Raw genomic sequence first — 16,726 nt, 5'->3', positions numbered from 1 at the left:
TTATCTGATCTGTGAATAATCTCAAAAACTCTAAATGTTAGATGTATAAAAATATGGAATGGATAAGTTTGTCTACCTGTGGTCACACAGCCTGTCCTCGGCTACTGAAGAAACTGGCAAAGTAGGCTGGATAGAAGGGCTGGTACTGCGGGTGTCAGTGAACTTGGCATGATTGGTTGAATGTTTAGGGACTTATAACTAATGATGTATGCTTGAGAACCTGCCAAACATAGACCATTATCACATGCTAAATAAGTCATGATGTGGTCTTTTTCTTGTTCTGGTGTTTTAAGATCTGAAGGCAAGAGTTCCTCACTCTTAAAAACATCATAAGAAAGTTGGATCTCAAATCGATAACCTTCAGAAGGGATTCAGCTTGGACTTGGTCTGTGTCGTAAGGTTTGGTCACTCTGTGATAACAGTAGTGGTGCCAACACCGAAACATAAATTTACTCTTGGCATAACATTAGCTTCCTTTAAGCCCATTTGGCACCTAGAGTAAGGAGTTCCAGGGGGTGCAGAAAGGTTTAACTATTCAGATGCAGCAACTCTTTTTCGGCTCATATTGTAAATTTTCCCTATCTCTCTGTTATGAGACTACTACTATAGCATCAACATTGCTTATATAGTAGGATTGCTTATATACTAGGTTCACACTGCTGGGAAAGGATCCTTCTCTGCAGTTCAGGAGAGAATTCCTGATCTGTAGCTGCAGTCTGAATGTCTTAGGTCAGAAACAGAGAGTGAACAGCCCCCTCTCTGGACAGAGTCGAACAAAAAGCCCAGTTCTAGGCACCTTAGGTTTCTGTGTTTTGAAATTTAGATTTGTATTTGATTTCTCTTTGCATCCCCTCTGTTTCCTCCAACTTGATACTATATTTGTCTGCTTTAACTCCCTTAAGACCTCTGGCCCTTTCCTTCCAGTTTTTAGAGGCTAAATTCTCTTCAGAAAGCTTAAGAAAGAGAAATGAGCATTGCTCACTCTTATCCCTTATTTGCTGTCTTCTAAATAAAGAACAGATTGACACGACTTCTTGGACAGCTCAGGAGAAGTCACTCAGGAATGAGTCTGGTTACTTCTTGTGTAAAAGCCTCTGTCTTAATGTATCTTCCTTCCCTGCATGCACACACTTTCCACTTTTTTGAAGCAATGATGGAGGCAAGGGAAATGTAAGGTGTCCTGGCTGCGATTGCTGGCGGTCTGGGGGAGAGGTTATTAGCGTGGAATATAAAAGCTTCTGAAAGCTGCTTCTGTGGTTTCCTCTGAAAAATGCCTTCTTTCTATGGCCACCTCCTTGCCCTTCCTACATGGTATGTACTGCATGTTTTTACTTGATTGGGTCATGCAGACTAGTCTGAGTTTTATGATTTCTGCCCAGTGTCCAGTTCTGCTGTTGGTGATGATGGGATACTGAAGGAAACTCTTGGTCTGCTTTACAGATCGAAGCATCTCAGTGTTTTGGAGGTGGGATACAAATGGCTCTCTTGCATAAATCCTCCTTGCTTTGATGAAAATATAATATTTCTCATTCCCCTGAGTAAGCAAGTGTGCATATGTGTGTGCGTGTGCGTGCTGAATGCCAAAGCGCTGGTGAAGCCAGCTTGCTTCCGTATGTGAATCATTTCTCAAGCAGCTCTCTGTGTCTCGCTGCAATGTGGTTTTCCTCTCAGGGAAGCACTCAAGCCCTGAATTTTCAGTCTGGCTTGCATATGCTGTCAGAAGCTAGTGGGAGACAGTTTTCTTTTTAATGCAGAAAAGAGGACAAGCTTTTACTGTAAGTATTTTAATATATATTTTTTTTTTAAGGTGGGAACTGTATTATATCTAGAAGGGTTCTAGGATCAGTACTGTATTCTTAGAGTGAATGGACCTGCTTTGCTCAACAATACTTTTTTTCATAGTATCTCACTCTAAAAGTAAATTGCATGAAACAAAAAATGTACAGTGCAAACAATTCTGCATTAGCTGAAAATGGGCTGGGGGTGGTCTAAAAGCCATTACAACAACAACAAAAAATCCCACCATGTGAGTCTGAGAGCTGGCTACTGTATTTTTATTCTGCTCAGCTACATAGATTTTAGTGACAGAAGGGTTGAAGCTGTTTCTGTGCCTGTTTCTGCTTTCTCCTCTGGCAATTTAAGGTTGTGCTCCAACAGTTAAACAAAGCGGGAGCACGAGCAGACTTTCCTCTGCTACTGCATGTTCACATAGTCCAGTCAAGAAAGGGCAGAAAGGAACAAGCTGGTAAGCAAATAGGTTTGGCAGCTAGCATCTCTGCAGGGGATCAGCGAAAGCACTGGGGAGCAGGCCAGATGGATACCCTCTTACAACACTACAGCAAAGAGCTGTTCAGATTCTCAGCAGGACCCTTTAATTGTCACAGTTTAACAGTTGTCCTTAAAATTGTACTATGGACTGAAGCTTGATCATAATAACAATAGTAATAATAATAGCATTTATATAGCATGTAATGTGGCAAAGTTGTAGAGATGTTAATTAAGCGCTGTATGTGTAGCAGTAAAGGATTACTGGTAGAACTGGTTTGAAAACAGGGATTCTCTGCCCCTTTCTGTTGTACACAAAGTTCTTCTAGATGTCCCCTACTAGTCCTTTCTGTCTCACCTCCAAAAGGGACTGTTTTGCATGTTCCTCTTCTACCCTTTCTAAATTATAAACTGCTCTCTGCCCCTGGAGCCTCAGCGGGAGAGAGGGTATTTGATTTGCTGAAATAGTGTTCTTTGTCTGCACAATTTCACAGATTGCTAACACCAGAATACCTCATCCTAACATGCACAGATGTATGTACTACCCCTTCCCTTTCTAGTTCAGTTCTAAAACAATTTAATTTCAGTATGTAGCCCACCAAAGTGGGTCTTTCAGTCCATCAGTGGTCCCCTAAGTCACAGTTGTAACTGTTGATACTGTTGCCTAAATCTGTTCTGTTCCTGTTCAGTATTTTTTGAAATGCATAAGTCCTCTAGTTTCTCCTGCATTTTTGGAGTTCTGTCCTTGTCTTTGCAAAGAACCCTTTCTGTTATAAGTTCACTGTCACTCATAAATGTTCAGAAGTTCCCAGTTTATTAACTTTGATAAGTGGTCTATTCTGCACTTTAATGGAGGATAAATGTCTCCTTAAGGGATAGCTTCCAGATCTCGATTATTTCTCTGCATTGTGATGGATGGAAAATGGGAGTCAGGGAAACATCCCAGCATGTGGCAATCTGTGGGGCTGCTCACTTGTGTGCTCTGTGACAGATGTTGATTGATCTCATTTTTACTTTTTTTTTCTCTGGGGTTCCTTTCCAAGGCACATGAATGAGTGTATCTTCATAAATATGCAATTTAGTGAACAATTATGATGCCATTTCTATAAATGGAAAAACTAAGGCATAGAAAGATTACATGGCTGATGTTGTACAATAAATCTGTGCTGGACCTGAGGATAGAATCGGGTGGAATCCCAAGCCAGTGCATTGACTGTGGTATCATCCCTCCATGCTTCAAGAGGACAGGGAACCTGCCAGCCTGTGTGCATGTACCAGTCAGGATTACCATGTAGCCGCATGCTGTGTGTCTCTGTCATTCCAAAAAACATGATGGTTCCTTCTCTATCTTGTAGATGTATCTACCTTCTGTGCTACAGAAAAAAGTAATGACAGGTAATTATCAGGCAAACCATTTGTAATTATTCTTAATTTCTTTAGCAATTATATAGCTCTTGCTCTATCTAAAATGAAACCTTCTTTTCTTCCTTCTTGCGGGTTGGCAAAACATGAAGTGTTAACTGTATGTGTCACTTGCTTTGTGCTGTATTCACTGGGACAGTAGTTCAAAGAACCTGGATTAATGAGCAGTAGCTACCTTGAAATGGTTCTAAAACATTTTGTTCTCAACCTGCAATATGCTGAACATAAATTAAACCCATCTATTCAGGGCAGAGTCATATTGGGGAAAGCCCAGAGTGACCTAATTCTTTGCGATTATACCATGGTTGTAACTTCAAAAAGGAAGTTTGGAATCAATGCATCATTTTTACCCTTCCTGATTCTTTCCTTTGACTTAACATCTCCAAAGGGTGGATGTTAGCACTATGTAAACTGATGTACTTTCCCTGCTTGCCATACATTGAAGTAATGAGGGAACTGCAACTTATAAAAATGCATTCTCCAAATTCTGTAGTGTGGAATCACTTCCTAGATGTAGTTTTGACATGACTTGATAAAATTTTGTATTTATTGCATAACCTCTGTGTATGCGTTCCTCCACTGCGTGCTTTCATGTACACTCTCCCAGCATGAGAATATGCTGCCCCTGCCTGTCTTCCTACAAATGCATGTTGCCACCCTACCCTTCTGATTATGTCTTTTTCCTTGTATGCATCCATCAGTAATGTGATGAACATGATTCAGAATTGCCACATTTAAGTCTACATCTCTGCCCTGGACTTAGTGAACGATCGTTATCAGTCTGTTGTCCTTTCAACCTTACCAAGGCAACGCATCTACTTAAACCAGAGAAGCAAGGTGGACTGTTTACTGATAGCCAGCATACAGTAGTGCTTCATAGCTTCTTCAGGTATCGCACCATCCAGCTGGTAGTTGCCACTGTCCTTCTGGAGGGCTAATGAGCAGAAAAATTACAGATAGGTTGGGATTTTTGTTTCCTTACCCCCATGTTGTATATAAGACTAGGGTCATAGGGAGGTAGCATAGTTTCTCTTCTGAGATGTGTAATGGTGACTGGTTAGATAATCAGTGTGAGGAAGGAGGGGGAGGAGATTGAGTATCCATGTACAAACAGCGTAATTTAAATTACAGGAGGAGCATGTTCCCAGACATTTCAAAGTACAGCTTTGGCTTGATTTTTAAGCATCCGTCACTGTGTTGGATGACAGTTCTGGGTATTTTATCTAGAGAAGTAGCAAAGCTATCTGTTTTTTCCTGTCTTATAAATGGCCAGTAATATGGAACAAGGACAAGAGAAATGCAGCTAAATAAATTCTTTATTCATAGGCACACATGAGGTTTTTGTTGTAACTTACGCATTTTTTTAAATGAGATCTAACTGAGAATAAAAGATTGACAAATCCAAAACTCCAGGGAGAACTTCTGTGGAGGAGGGTGGGCAGAAGGTTTTGCACTGCTGTCATCTGTCCATGCCTGGAAAAGTCATCAATGACCCAATGGTTGCTGTAGGAAGAGGATTTTATTTGAGCAATGTTGGGACATGGAGTTTTGCAGTTGCTGACCTGTAGTCTGGCAGTCTTGTTGGGATGGTTTCGGAAGCTGAGTTGATGGCCAGAAACCTGTCATTCGTGCCTGGCTGGAACTGTCCTCACCTAGGCCATTTCTGATGTAATTTACACATCCTTGTAACCTTTAGGTATATTTATATACTAGTTAATAAATATCAATTTTAGAGAATTGTGGAAAACACTAAGGAAATAAACAAGAAACACCTTAAACATAAAAATGTGACATTGTCTTACCACTGTAACCACAGGTAAAGGAACTTTTGTCTTTGGGAGATCTGAGGGAGCTTCCATTGTCTGTGTGGTTCCATCTGATACCATGAAGGGAAGGGAAAGGAACTGACTCTGTGGTAGTTGTTTATACTTTAGAGAAAAGGAGCAGTGTGCCCTGTAAAGAAAATTCTCATCTGATGCCACATTGAAAGTGCTCTTCTGAGGTTTTTTAAGAGTCCTACAGAAGAGAAATTAAAACAAACAAAAAAAAAAGCAAAGCAAACTGAAACCCAAAAGAATAATTTTCATATGAGGATAAAACCTTCAGGCAACAATAGCACAATGAAGATTTTGAAGATGTGATTCTTAAGAATCACAGCCATATATCAGAGCCACCGATGGTTAAATCCTGGGACTGGTATTTCGGTTTGTATTTTCCCAATGATTAGTTGGGTGACCTTGGGCATGTATGTGTCTTATTTTCTGTGTATTTGTTTTACATCTAAAATTTATCAACATTTTTAACTCCTTGCAAAAGCACCTGGATTCTATAACTGCCTAGCTCTGTTATAGTACATTTTTCTCCACCCTTGAGTGTTTAAAAAAAAAACAAACACCAAAAAACCAAAACTAAAACCCCCTTTGCTTGAGGCATGCATAAAACCAGCAGAATTTGCCCTGCTGCAGCATGCAGTCTGGACATGAAAATTTCCAAGTGATGTCTTGTTTGCTGGTACTCTACCAGCAAAACATGAAAATTCAGCTGCAATTGAGATTGGAAAGCAAGTCTGCTTGAGGTAGACCAGAGGAAACCGCTGCTCAGTGTTTGGGGTCAGGTTTATAATTGACTCTCTTTGGCCAGCAAAAGCAAGAAGAGCCTTAGAGACGAGGTTTTGGGAAAATGGGTATATCTTTTCTGTTCCTTTGAGTTGTGTTTGGGTGGAAGAAGGTGGTCTGGCTTGTGATTTTTTTTTTTTTTTTTTTTTTCCTTTTTGGTGGGCTTTTTAATCCAATTCTAATGAAAGCTAAGCTTTGTACCAGCAACAACCCAGAAAGTGCTTCCACTTGGAGGAGGAATGGAGGAAGGTTGCGCTGAGATAGCCTCGAAGAAACTAAAAACAATGTAACAGAAACTAGAGAAAAGAGAGTAGGGATGTGTTAGATACAGAAAGACTATACACTGAGCTGAAAGGAGCAGACACCTAAGGAAAGCTGCTAAAGATGACCAAAAGAGTAAACTGTCTTTAATTGTTAGCCCGGTTTTATTTCCAAATAGGTTTTTATCTGTGCCATCTATGTCCAAGTTACCAGTTACTGTATTGGATTATCAGCTTCCCTGGTTTGTGACCCTGGCATGATTTCTAATATCAGCTAAGAAATCAAGATGAGTCATGGAAGCATCTGTCAAGCCTAAAAATTGTTGTTTAAAGTGAATTGATGTGAAAGGCAGAAGAGAATTCTGTTTTAGCCCAGCTGGCTATCCTGCCATATAGCTTCCTACATGCTGCTAGAAAATGCTTTACAGTTTACTGAACTTGTTATATATTTCTATGTTCCAGTTGATAGTTTGTCTGAAAATAGCAGAGATTGATTAGGTTGGAAAGAAAATAGTATAAGCATGATGCAGATTTTACATGCTAAAAAAAAAACCAAACCAGAAGAAAATTGTGCTTTGATTTCACAAGAATGTGTAATAAAGGTTCTGGAATAGCCTGATCTTTTGATGTAATGAAAGTAACTGAATTACAGGAAAATGGCACTGGGGACTGTGGGTTTTAACCCACTGAAGTCACAGACTTCTGTCCTTTGAGAGTCCTGTCTGCAAAGTTGGTACTTCTGACCTCATTTTTCAGAAATGCTGGGCATTCACAGGTCTCAATGAACCTGCCATCTGGTACATTACTCTCCAGATCTAGTAATGAGTTTTCATAATTCTTTTTCATTCATTTTCCCAAAGCAACTTGAATGACTCTGCTTTAATATGACTGCCCTGTTGAGTGAGTAGTGTTACACAGACATGAGCAGTAAAGCCTACCTTGTGTAAAGTACATGGGGTACAGATAACTTGTATCTCTAGCCCCCCAACAGGGATTTTCCTATGTAACTTCACTTCTGCAGATGTGCTAATGATTTTTATTTACTTAGTGCAACTGCTAGGTTTCTTGATTATGAAACAATATTGCTTGTCATCACTCAAATCTATCTATTCTCTTTAGTTAGAGTAAAACAGCCTTTAATAGTCAGCAGAATGTGTTTCCTAGAAGTTTGTTCTACAGGACTGGTGAATTACTCCTTTGATGGATAGCCAAGCCTTAAGATCCAAGAGACCTAGCATTGTTTCTGCTGATGCTGACTGCCTGTGAGAGCTGGGATAAATTCTTAATCCAGTTTTTCTAGCCATAAAATAGGAATAATTCTAGGCTGGTTCTAAGGACTTTTAATAAATGCGTGTGGACTGACTAATAAAGAAATGTCTAGGTTCTCAATCTTCAATAAAACATTAAAATTTCAAGTAAAATGGACTGTCTTTCCACTGTAAAACTTCTGCCAGCTGCCAAAATAGTCCACATCAAAATTTTCCAAATACCCTTTAAAAATACCAGCAAGAAAGGATGAACTATATAGCATGGCCTGAATTTTTAAAGACTGACTCTGATGCCTGCAGGGAATTCTGAGGCTTACTGAGAGAAAAAGCTCTGTCAGGACCAGCTTTACATTTTTGTAAACCCTCCGATTATCTCATTTGCAGCACCTGTTTCAGAGGAGAGGGGTATTCAGACACCAGCACTTTTGAGTATAAAAGATTTTAAAAACAACAAAAAACCCCCACCCCAAAACCTGTGCAGTTTGGAAGTGACTGGCAATAGAACGGATTTTGCTGCTCTGAAGCAATGTATTGTTAGCATGAACCCCCATTTATTTCAACATGGAGCTGCTGCTTATCTTCAGTTTCTACGTGTTTTCAGAGTACAGATCCAAGCAGAAGCACGCTGCAGGGATTTAATTGTGGCCCGCTAATGACCTGCTCTGGTTGATGCCAAAGACAGACTTTGAATCTCGGGATGGTGGCATTCTGTTTGCTTCATAAGGAAAGTTCCCTGTGAAATGTGAAGAAAGAAATTTAAAATAAAATCATAGAACTCCAAGCATTGCTTAAAGCGAGTCATCTTCCAGGAGCGTGCATAGAAGCATGTCTCATCTGAAATGTATTGAGACATAATGGGTGTAAAACTAGTGATTTTGTCACTGTATTTGCAAAAGCAGCTTGGTTGCACCTCTTGTGGAAAGCTGCTTCTCATTCAGATTTCTCAATAGGTAGTCTAGAGATCAAGTCATAATCTCTCTGGGGTCCTTTCAGAAAGAAATGATGATATTTAGTTGAAGTATAGTAGACTTCTATCAATATATTCTAAAGCCACTGGGAGCCATTACCTGGTGGCAGTTTCACAGATGCAGAAATACAGATACACGAGGCTTGGAAGGTTGTGTGTAAATGGGTGTTGAATGGTATCCTGTTACAATAGTTACAATATGAGTACATATATACTACCTCTGTCCTGACTTGTGAAAGGGACAGTCTTCCAAGATCCATTCAGTTGCGATAAGAAGTTAGCGGTGATCCCATTCCCAAGCTCTCATTCAAGGATAGTTTATGACCATGACTGGTTACTTTCAAAGTCATTTCTGCTGGCTCAGAAAGGATGGTCTCTGCAATCTACTGTTGCCAGCCTTACCCTGAAAATCGCATCAAGGAAGCAGAGGCTGCCATTTAGTTCTGTGCTGCTCTGACAAACCACTGCCTTGTTTAAGATTTGGGACAGAAGGGTACATTTCAGGTGTCTTTTAATCTGAGCTTCTTCAAAACCTGCAGTCATTACCTTATATATCAGGATATATTAGTGTCTTGTATTAGTAGCACTCTGTCCTTACACTCTCTTTTTTTCCAGCATATTTAGCTCTCTTATTTGTTTCTCCACAAATGCTTTTTTTATCTTACCAGATTTAAAAAATTATGTTGGTTTTTAATCATTTGCCTATTAAAAAATGGTGTGTTTTGAGACAACTAGATAAAAGTGTATTTTTAATACAATCTATTACAAATTGTCCCTATATGTGCTGTTTTTACACAAGGATTAGAGAAACCTCTCTTCTTTCCTAATGTTAGGTTTGCTCAATGCTAACTGTCTGCAGCCATTTTATATATCTAAGTTAATATTTTGGTTGACAGTTCACTGCTACGTACCTAGCTCAGTCCATGAGCCATTCCATTATATTGAACTTCTGGGTTGCCTGTTGTCCCAACTGCCCACAACTTCTGTGAAGGTTTTTTTTTTGTTTATTTTCCTGTAATGCAGTAAATTTAATTTGGAGGAGAGGAAAAGGTGATGTTGACTCTGAGAACGGATTTCCTGCTCTCATCAAAGAACAGCAGGACTTTTTTTTCTTTTCTTTTGGAAGTAGTTTTGTTTAGTTATTCTCCTGAAGTAATTCTCCTTCTAATAATAACTCAAATGTGTGTCACCTACCTAGGAATAAAAGCAGCTTAAGATGTGTGCAACCTGGCTTTATTCTTTGAAATACATATAAGGCTTGTGGAAAATATTGGGATCCCACTTCAGAGACTGAAATCTTTATCCACAGTGGAGATTCAGGCTAGCCAAATACATGAGAAACCTTACCTCTTTTTCAGGCTAGCCAAATACATGAGAAACCTTACCTCTTTTACAAATGCTGATTCCCATATAAAGACATGGAAAACTAATAAACACTAATAAATCCAAATAGACTCTTCTTAATTTTAGTTTCATCTGCTTGGCATAGTAAAATATTATTAAATCCACATGGCACATAATTCAGCTATCATTACATGAAAAAGCCAGTTTGCCTCAGGCTACTGGCTGGATTTCTTGAGTTGTGGGTTTGTTGTTTTTTTGTTTGTTATTTTTTAAGTACCTCTTCCTTTTACTTCTAACATCATGGTCTAATGAGCATATCACTCCACTGCAACTTTAAAGTGCCATGGATGACTCAAAATTAATTCTTTAGGATATCAAGAAAGCATCTGTACAGCTTACGGCAGGAAAGTATGAGATACAGTTTTGAAGAAATCCAGAGGGTATAATAAAGCAAAATGCATGTGCAACCACTGGATCTACAAAAACCAAAATCTGGATAATTTGGAAATATAATCAGGAAGATAGTTTGCATGTGTAGTTGCTTGCTCACCCATATAAATACAGTGAATGGTATGTCCATTAAAAAATAGTTTATTAAATAATGTAAAGCACCAAAGCTTGCTAAGGTGGATCATGAACTGTGAGAATGCTAAACGTTATTACCTATTGTAATATAGCTTACGTATCTGTCAGTGCTTTAAAAAAGGAGCCAAGTGATTGACATAATCATCAATAAAGACTACTCTGTCTCCTCTAATGAGATCAGTTGATGGCTCCACACTGTATGTGTTAAGAATTTTACTGGAGTAATGACTATACTTAGTAATAATAATTACTAACTTTTTAATTTCTTTATTTAGGAGCTGACAGGTTAGAGCTGTGGAGAAAGTAGACAGCCCTCCCTGCAAGAGGCACCAAGGATAAATAGAGGAAATGTCACTTGCTAGCTTTGTTCTCCGTAAGACAGCAGCAGAGCACTTGACATTCCCTTCTGCCTCTGTGCAGCAAAACACTCCTTAAATAGACAGTTGTGGCACCTGGAAGGTGCTGTCAGTGTCAACGACTTGGCCCCAAACAGATTTGTTTCCCATGAGTTCAGTGAGTGTTCTTATTTGTGAATGTGAAATAAAGTATAAAGCAAATTATGAGATATAAAAAGTGACCTGAGCCCTTCTACTGACTCAGCCAGGAATAAATTGTTTCGGCATCTCTGTCAAAGGGTTGCTGTTCAAGTTCACTGTGGCCCAGCTGGACTCCAGTGTGATAAACAGTGTGTGCTTACTGCGAGAGCATTCCCCTAGCTGAGACACTAGGCTGATCTCTATAGATCTTTTGGTTACCTGTTTCACAGTCAAGAAGCAAGTTAGTCTCTGCCTACACAAGACTGATACGCAGCTACATCCTGTGTCTGTTTTAGAAAATGAAGCTGCAGAAGAAAATGTTGCTCATACTGAAGTGGGGGAGGGGAGAACACATCAGGCAATCTCCCATCCCTCCCACTCCCAACTCAGACTGGTGGAACTTTTAAAAAAAAAAAAAAAAAATTCCAGCTAGTTATGTTATTCTGCTCCTGGTTTGGATTAGGCAATGGCTGGTGAAAATTTATGTCCTTAGATCTACAAGAGATGACCTAGCTATTTAATTGGCAGCTGTCTACCTACTGAGAGAAACAGACTAGTTGTTCTTGTTGGCAGATTAAATTTATTCAACTATATTCAAAAAAAGGAATTCACATCTATTTGCTGATTCCTGGCAGGATTTCTCTCTTGCATAAGCTTATCTCTGAGGAATAGTGGATCTGGATTTTTGTTTGGAAGCTGTATCAAGGAACTTGATATTTTTTACCATGTTTTGTAAATCTTGGTATTGTGAAACATCTTTTTATCACCGTGGCAACATCAACTGCTGCTTCTCTAGAAGACTGATAAGTTAAAGATATCACATTTTCCGTACAACTGAGGAAACTTGCTTCTCATGTGACTTTTTAAAAGTGAGTATTACTTCAGTTAAAGATGCTGGATCTAACAGTAAGAGTAGTTTTCTTTTTATCCCAAGGTTGTCTTCAATTGCTGTGGACTTCAGTTTTCTCAGTTATTCTTTCATTGTACTTCAGCATTTGCAGGTGTTCTGCTGTGGCTGATAGAGGTCTCTCACACAGTCCCACCAAAAGTCAGTGTTCCTTCTGTGGTGTTTCATGTTACCAGTCAGTATGAAAAATATAAGTGGCTGCAGCCTGCTCTGAAGGATTCTCTAGGTTGAGTTTTGATGTGTATAAGAGAGGGAATAAAGCTTACCATGGCCTTTTCAGCCCTTTAAACTGATGCCAGATCTCTGCCACTCTCTTTCAGATGATATAAAGACAGTTTATATTTTAGTGTGTGTATACTTTTTTTTTAGGGTCTGTAGACTGAGTTATTTGGGAAGAAAATGAAGAGTACTGCCAGGCCTTGGAGTGCAATGGCAAAGCAAGGGAGTCATGGGGTTGACAGAGGAAAATCGCTTTCGACCACCTCAACAGGAATGAAGACATCAAAGTCCTCGACTTCACTTGCCTTTGAATCTCGGCTCAGCAAGGTACTAACCAGTAGGGACTGTGCAAGCATTATAACCTTGTTCCAGGTTAAAGCTTTAGTTTAGTCCTGGAACATTACTACACCCTGAGACTTGGAGTGGGCTTGACCACTGTATTAAGCATAGGGAGATTGTAATTGTGTTGTATATTAGACTAATGCAAGTTTCTGAAAATATTTTGCATGTGATGGGAGAGACACTGTATCTGTAGAAGGTATGAGTGGGTTCTCTTACATTGTGTGTGAGGGAATTGCCTTAACTCTGAAGAAGGAGTAAAATAAATGGCAAATTCTTAGTTCAACTGATTGTTACACATGTAAAGAAATTTAAAGAGATTTATTAACGGATTTCCAGAATTCCTAAAAATCTGTGCCTCTCCCTTCAAGGCAAAATATATTAACAAAAGATATTACTTGCAATGGAACAAAAGCATTTTATGAATCCTATCTTTCTATACAGCTATATTTCAAAAATAGCAGAAACTTCTGTCAAAGTAGTGTTTTTAAGAAAATGGAGTAATACCTGAAATGCTGCTGCATCTGTACCCTTGCAGCCAGCAAACAAAAATAACCTCGTCGTCCTATACAGACAAAGATACCAGTGATGAAAGTAGACCACGGGCTTCCTGGTTGTAACTGTTTCCAATTGTAAAGTTTAGTAAACAATACACAACATAGTACAGCATTTTAATCAAGAGGAGATCTTCTTTAATTGTCACAGCTTCTCAAGTGAAGGATTAATTTACTTAACTTGCTTTGTAAACTTCTAGGTGCTCTGAGCATCTTATCAATAGGATATTTCAGTCTGGTGCTCCAGGCAGGTTATGCTCATCATTGGAGCATTTGATGTATGGCTGAGGCAAGCATCTCTGAAGGAATGCTACTGAAGAGACTAATCAGGAAATCTGATATGATTAATTGGTGTATGGTGTTAAATGTAGAGGGTTTTCTTCCTAATTACAGCTAATATCTTCAAATTGTTGATCATCTGCAAATGCAAGATCATCAAAGGGGTTTCCTTGAAGAAACGGGGTAGAAAAAGGCACCATAGATGCTGCTGTAGAAGAGGGCACATTGAAGAAATTACTTTAGAGAGACTGCAGAAGTCTCTAAAGGTCAGAAAGTCAGATTGTTCCATTCTGCTCCTAAGAGTGAGCTGACAAAACCTCTGCCAGAAGGCAAAACGTTAGCTGTTTGGTATCCTGGAGCAGATCAACACTTCAGCTATTGAAACTTACGTGCTCACAGGGTCCAGGAAACCACAGACTCTGAGTCAGAGGAAAAGATGAAAGGGAGAAAGAATTGGAGCTGAGAGACTTCATTTTGCTTAAAGATTTTACATTCAGGAACCGCTAAATGGGGAGAGTGCTTGTTGTGTGCTCCCTTTTCATTTAACCCCAGCAGTGGTTTTCAGCCTCTGGTTCATGGACCCCCTGGGTGTCACTGGACAACTTCAAAGGAGGTGGATTTTGATTTGTGAAAACAGTTTAGGTGTCCACAAACTGAAAAGGATAGAAAAAATACAGCTCCAGGGAGACTCTCCAGAGCTTTGGTCTTTTTAAATGCTTAAAGTATTTTTCCTGAAATTAATCGGAGGCTGTTATTAGAGGTACACAGGCTGTTACAGAGGCACACAAATGGGAAAGCAGCTGACCAGTTCTGAGAAATTGCTACTTCTGTGTGTTGAAGCAACATAATTTCAGTGTTTCTCCTTGAATCTTAAGTTCATTGTGCTTGAATTGCATGGATTTCTTGAGTATGCATTTAGAGTAGACTTGCTTTACCAGAAATCCCCCTCCCAAAAAAGATCACACGGCAATGATGGTCCCTTGCTTTCTCATGTACAATAAAGCTAAGTAAATTATTGTGATACCTGCTAATATTTTTAAAAAAACACATACTGTAAAATACCCTGTAAGGCAAATAGTTTACCTTCTTCCAAGGTTATGAAACAGATCAGTGCTAATCTCTATAATTCTGCAGCTTGTCTGTTCTGAAAACGAGTGCATTTCTTTGCTGCAAATTATTTCCTTGGTCGTGGCATGAACAAAATGCTTTCTTGTGAACAGACTTTTCAGTTTCTCTTCTACTGAGTCCTACAGTCCCTATAAGACAAATAGTATTAGGCCCCACCATGAGATCATCGGCCATCTTTGCTCACTGCTTTTCAATAAGCAAGGAGGGCGAATAGCTGAAATCATATCATGTTTAAGATAAGGCATTTCCAATTGGTAATTGTGTTAGATCTTGCACTGGCTGCTCTTGTGTTTTATTGCGGTAGCCTGAGCTTCTCAGCTAAATGATTGTCAGATTTTGGCTTGGTCTCCAGCATGTTCTTTGTTCATGTCAGATAACCTAGTTTATGATGCCACAAAGTCTGGTGACTCCCGTTTGACAAACATGGGAAGGAACTGGCAGTTGCTTGCTATTGGAATAGCTCAGAAGTGGTTTTGGAGGATCTAAGGTCACCATTGGGGCAAAACTGTATGATCCTGAGTGGACAGACAAGAACCAGCAGATCCTTTTATGATTTTTTTTTTTGACAGACAGATTAAGGGCCGGTTATTTGCTGCTTTGACCTACTCGGTGTGTCAGACTCTGCAACTAGCACTTACTGCACAAGCCCAAATACCTGACTAAGTGTATTTCCTAAGTGAGGAAATATGATGACTGTTGTTCAGAGCAAGATCTGAGAAGCTGGAGTTGCCGGTAGTCTACTCCTGTAAACTATTTTCTCCCTGCCTTTCACTTATTTGCTTCTTTGGACAGTCTTTCCCATTTTCATTCTTCACTATTGAAACAGTAGTGTGTCTTAACCCAATTCACAAATACCTAGAATGCGATACAAATACAAAAATTAATAATAAATTATTTAGTACGGTTATCAAAGCAATATTCCCATTGGGTTACTTTATGGAAATGTTCCTTTTCTCCCAGGAACCTTGCATTTTTAATTACTTGATGGGAATATTCAAGGTCTTAATCTTCTGGTTGCTCACAAAATCTCTGTATTGCAGCTGAAGAGGGCAAGCAGCGATGACATGCTGACAAAACCAGGGGTGGCAGCAGCTTCTGGAGTCTCTAGACTGAAGAAGACCATTACAACAGGAGCGATTTCAGAGCTTGCTGAGAGTCGACTGAAGCCCAGCACAGGTAGATACAAAGATTCTGGAAGACGGTCTACTTTATATGAAATGTGCTGTGAGTGTTGCTTGGTTTACCAAGATCCTAGCTGAGTTTTCCTTATTGCTCCCTTGTAGCACAGCTATAACTTACCTGCAGTAATATTCAGCATACAGGACAAGACATACTGTGCTTTGAAGGCTGGCTTGTCGCTGCACCCTATGCCCCACGTGTCAGTAAGCTGAAGTTAAGAAAAGGGAGAAGCTGGGGGTTTCCAGGGGCCGTGGGTGGGTGAGCCCCCCCCCGGCCGGGCTGGGCGGCCACGCGGTGGCGCCGGCGGCCTGTGTCGCAGGGCTGGCATCAGAGGTGCACAGTCCACTGTCTCGCAGAGCAATAAATCAAATTGAAAGCCTTCTCTTTTAAATTTTCACCATATATCAATAGCATTCTCTCTCTTCTCCCTCTACTGAATGAGCGGAGCGGTTACGCTGCTGTTCCTGGGACACAGCAGAGACGTGAGAACGAAGAGCCAGCCCTAGCATCTTCACGTATTGCTTGTGCTCCTAAGCTAAGTTGTGGCATGCTTTCTCCCTCAGCGTTAGCCCCATCAGCTTGTTCCCCTTGGTTTCAAATCTAAGCCTGTTTCTAAAGGCAGCGACACCATCTGCATACCAAGGGCTTCTGTGCAAACGCTCTGCTTTCCCCCAGAAGCTCAGCAAACGCATGCTTTTGTCTGCTCCCTGGTGGCATTTCCAAGGGAATGTGAGATCTTATTAAATTTGACCATGACCTCCCTATTTGTCACAGCCTCTGCAGGGTTTGGCTGTGTAACAGAACAATGTTACTAACCAGAAAGGGATTTCTGAATAAATAAATAAATAAAAATCTTTAT

General features: G+C 39.8%; 1 protein-coding gene across 3 annotated transcripts in view; it reads left to right on the top strand.

The window, feature by feature from the left end:
• The first annotated feature begins 1,617 nt into the window (after window positions 1-1,617).
• SPECC1 (sperm antigen with calponin homology and coiled-coil domains 1) overlaps window positions 1,618-16,726 on the top strand; it is an 89,192-nt gene continuing 74,083 nt past the window's right edge. For all 3 annotated transcript variants that reach the window (XR_012778054.1, XR_012778053.1, XM_075518433.1), the window contains exons 1-3: window positions 1,618-1,775; window positions 12,539-12,715; window positions 15,729-15,864. Coding sequence is in view for 1 of the 3 variants with exons in the window: in XM_075518433.1 (XP_075374548.1) it covers window positions 12,569-12,715; window positions 15,729-15,864 (283 nt within the window). In the remaining 2 variants the exon portion in view is untranslated. The remainder of the gene's footprint in view (window positions 1,776-12,538; window positions 12,716-15,728; window positions 15,865-16,726) is intronic.

The sequence above is a fragment of the Mycteria americana genome, chromosome 15 (assembly GCF_035582795.1).
Source record: "Mycteria americana isolate JAX WOST 10 ecotype Jacksonville Zoo and Gardens chromosome 15, USCA_MyAme_1.0, whole genome shotgun sequence".
Classification (NCBI taxonomy): domain Eukaryota; kingdom Metazoa; phylum Chordata; class Aves; order Ciconiiformes; family Ciconiidae; genus Mycteria; species Mycteria americana.
The sequence above is the reverse complement of the archived record's forward strand: the minus strand, read 5'-3'. Positions and strand labels throughout refer to the sequence as shown.